We start from the raw sequence: 4,761 nt of genomic DNA on the forward strand, positions 1-4,761 counted from the left end.
GAGAGATAGCAATTGAGGGGGAAAAAGACATACCCTACATGTGGGTGTGGTTTGGGGACAAAGCAAAGAAAGCTTAGAGCGTGCAAACAATTCACATGGCCCTGACATGATCCTTACTAATCTCTCTTTCCTTTCACAGCTCACAGCCCCAAAATCCCCTCCCCAACTGCCCACTATTCCAATATTCTTACTGCTAGTCACATATATAATAATTAAAATAACACATGCATGTTTATGTTTTATTTTATTCTTTATTATTAGTAATACTGTATGATGTATATAAAATTATATATGTATATAAACTAAAATCTGAATGTATTTAATTACATGGGTTGGGTCATCAAATAGGTTTTATGAGAAATTAAGCACTACATTTTGGAAGTCTTTCCATGACGGTTAACATTTAAGATCTCAGATCTTAACTAAGCTTAGCCCTGATCCTGATGGAATGGTTCGAGGAATTTGAGATGTGGGTTTCGGTGGTGGCGGATGCATGGGAAAACAGGCTATGATTTGAATTGTAAATTAATAATGAGACTATAATAAGCATCCCACTGAAAGGACGGTCACAAGGGCACGTGGTGGCTGATTCCCGCTTAGTTATTAAACTACTGGCGACTTTCCAGTAATACCGTTGAGACCCAACCTCCTCCCAGCTGTACATAGCTGTCCAATCTCTCCCCATGTGACCCCACTGCACATTGCCTAAGAGAGAGTGAGAGAGATTTAATAGTAGGATTTTGATAGCCCAAGGGAAAACAGATTCTAGTACTACTATGCTTTCATTTTGATCCAGATGCTGCCTGCTGCTTGCTGCATGTTGTTGTATGGATTTCTTCTCTCTCAACATGCCCCAACTGCAGGCTTTTGGGTATATGATATATAATAGGCTTTGCTAGATATTCTCATTTTGGTTTGGGTTGCTCTTCTGCTTTCTCCTTGTATAATTAGCTTGCCACTTTCTTCTTGAACATTGATGAGGAAGCACGTTGATTACAAACTTGGTGCTGGTGTTCATATATATATATATATATATATTTTTCATTTCGGTTGGTGCGAGTTTCGCTTTTGCCAGGGTCCATTTTGGTCTTTGTGACAAATAATTATAATTCTAGCTCCTTTTGTGTATTAACATAAACATACATCGTAAGGCAGAAGGAGCTGCCTGCTTCGTTTGGAAATGTTGATTGTACTTGTCTTTCTTTCTTGATTATAATTTGGTGTCATCGGATTGAATTACTGATATAGTCGATGGCACAACTACCTCCAAAAATCCCAAATTGGCCCGACATGGTCCACCAGAGAATGCCAGCTAGCGCCACCACCAGCAGCACCCAGCAGCAAAATAACCCTTGCTGGGTGGACGAATTCCTGGACTTCTCATCGGTAAGGCGTGGGACTCACCGGCGTTCCGTCAGCGACTCCATTGCATTCCTGGAAGCGCCAATGCTTGAAGAATGTCGTGGCTCGAATTCTAATGCACCGCCGGGAAACGGAGGTAGCAGTAACCAGGACTTTGATAAATTTGATGATGAACAATTCATGTCCATGTTCACGGATGATGTGCCAAATGCCGTGGCCCCCACGGTATCTTCCTCAAACCCTTCTTCGCCATCCGATCACAACAGCATTAATGACGATCAGAAGCAGCAGATGGAGATGATTAGGAAGGAATCGGAGGAGGTTCAAAGCCAATGCAAAATGGAGTCGCAAGCCAACACAAATGCTTCTACCGACCGAATAATTGATCCCAAGAGGGTCAAGAGGTAATCATGCGCCAATGCTAATAATATGTTTTTTTCTTGTTTCCTTCTAGGAATATTTTCATAAACAAATTAAATTTTATGTTAGAAAAATCAGAATCGTATATTTTATATATACATATTCTGAATTATCTGAATGAATTTTCCTTTTTTTTTTTTGTGTTCCCATCTGAATTTGCAATATGTACTAGAATCCTGGCTAACAGACAATCTGCACAAAGATCACGGGTGAGGAAGCTGCAATACATTTCAGAGCTTGAACGTAGCGTCACTTCATTGCAGGTATGTGTTGTTTAATTTAATTACCCTCTCTGTATCTTTCACAAGAAACACCATTATCATGAATTAATTAATTTCACTAAAAGAAAAGCATTAATTTGTTCTGGTCAATTAAGGCTGAAGTTTCGGTGCTGTCACCACGAGTTGCATTTCTAGACCATCAACGTTTGCTTCTGAATGTCGACAATAGTGCTCTCAAGCAAAGAATCGCAGCACTGGCGCAAGACAAAATATTCAAAGATGGTAATAATTAGCTACTTTTTTTTATCCAACCAATAATAAAGTTTTTTCTTCTACAAATTAATATATATGAATATGAATATCTCATGCACGCTCAGCATCATCATCACATGAACTGAATCCCTACTCAACATTTTAAAGGAATCTGCTTTATAAATAATTATGATTACAGGATATGAGAATCCAAAGAAAGAAAGTGTTTTCCCTCGGTAAAGCTTGCTCCTAGCTAGTACAACATTTTGGTTTGCATCCCCTTTTAGTTTTCCTTTCCCCTATATCCAATAACCGCATTGTAGGACTAGGGGGAAAATGCTGTTCATTGTAGGCCTGCAAATTGTGCAAAGGCCTCTTACATCGACTCCATTGCTGTGGCTGAAACGAATTATACATTATGTATAACATAATTGTGTCTTTGTACGGTTTACAAGCCGGAAACGGCTTAATTTGATTGGAGCAGTAAGTAGCTAGCTTACTAAAAGTGAGTGGCAGAATGAGCAAAAGCTTTTCATATGGTAGCTGTTTCTTTAGTTAACCACTGTGGAGATCAATTATAATTAAAATCTTAATGACCATTCTGAATTTGGATTTAATAAAGAACTGCTACTCCGTAATAAAGTTCCTTAAATTGGCTGAAAATTGTTTGGTGATAGATACCCCCCTTGATGATGTTGCATTTTAATATATTTGGTGCCTATTTCGGTTGACAGATGACTATGTGTAAGTTAAACAAAGATAACCAAACTTAACTGTTCAGCTTAATTACAATAATTACTGCAAATTTCAACAGGTGTAGGGATTTGCCTTTAGCTACTAGGTAGGCGCATGATGTTTTACAAAGCTCCTTGGTTTCTACTTTTGAATTTATCTTTATATTCTAATTATATGCATGTGCATGTCCATGTGTATAATTACGGATGATATATGAACTAACCCTTGCGACTCGTTCGTAAATTCAGCTCATCAAGAAGCATTGAAGAGAGAAATAGAGAGACTGAGGCAAGTGTACCATCAGCAAAACCTAAAGAAGATGGAAAATGCTGCTCACTCACCAACACCAACACCACCACAAGCAGCTGATGTTCAGGCATCCGCTGAGAAAGAGAAACTTGTCAATGTTTGAGTTTGAGTTCTCAGCCACAGAAATCCTCGATTGAAATTCTGTCAAGAATGGCCAAAACCAATGATAAAATCTCCTTGTCTAGAATCCATCTATATGTATATAAATCAAGCTGCCTGATTTATATATATATATATATATATATATATATATATTTGTCTTTGGTCACATACCTTTTAATTGTGATGATCAATCTCATTGTGATTTTGGTGGGTTTTGGCAGAATCTTAGAATTAGGAAAAATTGAAAAGTTTTGGCGTATTAAGTTTTGGAGTATGGTACCTAATAATTAGTGAATCTTGATTTGGAATGACAAAAGAAGGGTTTGCTGCGGTGGCCACTAATGCTAAACGCTGTGCCTGTGCATTCACGTGATGTGTTAACTCCACTCAGGCTCGGGGGCTCCACCACGGATTACATGATTGGTTTGCAGGAAAGCAAGCCATCCATATCTGTGGCTTCAAAGCCTTAAAAGAAATTCAGGTTTGTCTTTGCTTTAGCCGATGAAGATCCAAGAGGTAGCCTAGGGGTGTGGTTTTGATTCTTTTAGTTGCAGCAGTAGTCTTATTTTGTCAGCTTTGAGCGTTTAGTTTAGTCTTTATTTATTAGGAGTGACTTTTATCTATTATTTTACAACGTTTATTCTTTTTATAAGTCGTGTTGGAAGGCAAAGGATAGTGGTTTTGTTTTGGGATGTATGAAAGAAGGGCTGTCACTCATCAGGGAAGTATTTACCACTTTGATGTGCTTTTTCAATGGTGTTTTTTTTTCCTAATAATGTATTCTTCTGAAAATTATTTCACACAAGAGAAACAAGAAAATGTAACAATCCATTTGGAATTGTAAATAGTGAATTTTTTTAAAGTCAATTCAGAGTTGTTTACCTTTTATTTTTTAATGGGTTGTATCAAAGTTATGTATATTTTTGACATCACATTTTGAAAATTTCTTAAACTATTTCAAAATATTCAAATAAATTCTCATTTTTTATTTATTACACTCAACCATATACATATATTTTTATTTTAAGTAAAATACTATTTATCATTTATTTTACTCACGTGACGTTGATGTGAAGAATGACACATATCACGTGGTCATATCATTATATTATAACTTCATCTATTATGATATACATGCATATCATATCATGAGCACATAACATTAATTGACAAGTGATATTTTGATTAACGATAGTTAATCAACTTTTAATTATAAATATTTATTTTAATCAAAATAAAAGTAGAAAAACTTGATTGAACAGAATAGGAAAATAAGAATTTATTTGAATTCTTTCAAAAAAAACTTAATTCAATTTTTTGAATAATTTAGAGTTTTTTTAAGTATTATTATGGTTTTATT

General features: G+C 36.0%; 1 protein-coding gene across 1 annotated transcript; it reads left to right on the plus strand.

The window, feature by feature from the left end:
• Positions 624-4,268, plus strand: LOC18612967 (basic leucine zipper 61). Its single transcript, XM_007049964.2, has 4 exons — positions 624-1,766; positions 1,955-2,045; positions 2,159-2,285; positions 3,239-4,268. Exons 1-4 carry the CDS (start codon positions 1,252-1,254, stop codon positions 3,400-3,402), a joined length of 897 nt encoding a protein of 298 aa, XP_007050026.2. The 5' UTR covers positions 624-1,251; the 3' UTR covers positions 3,403-4,268.

The sequence above is a fragment of the Theobroma cacao genome, chromosome 1 (genome assembly GCF_000208745.1).
Source record: "Theobroma cacao cultivar B97-61/B2 chromosome 1, Criollo_cocoa_genome_V2, whole genome shotgun sequence".
Lineage (NCBI taxonomy): Eukaryota > Viridiplantae > Streptophyta > Magnoliopsida > Malvales > Malvaceae > Theobroma > Theobroma cacao.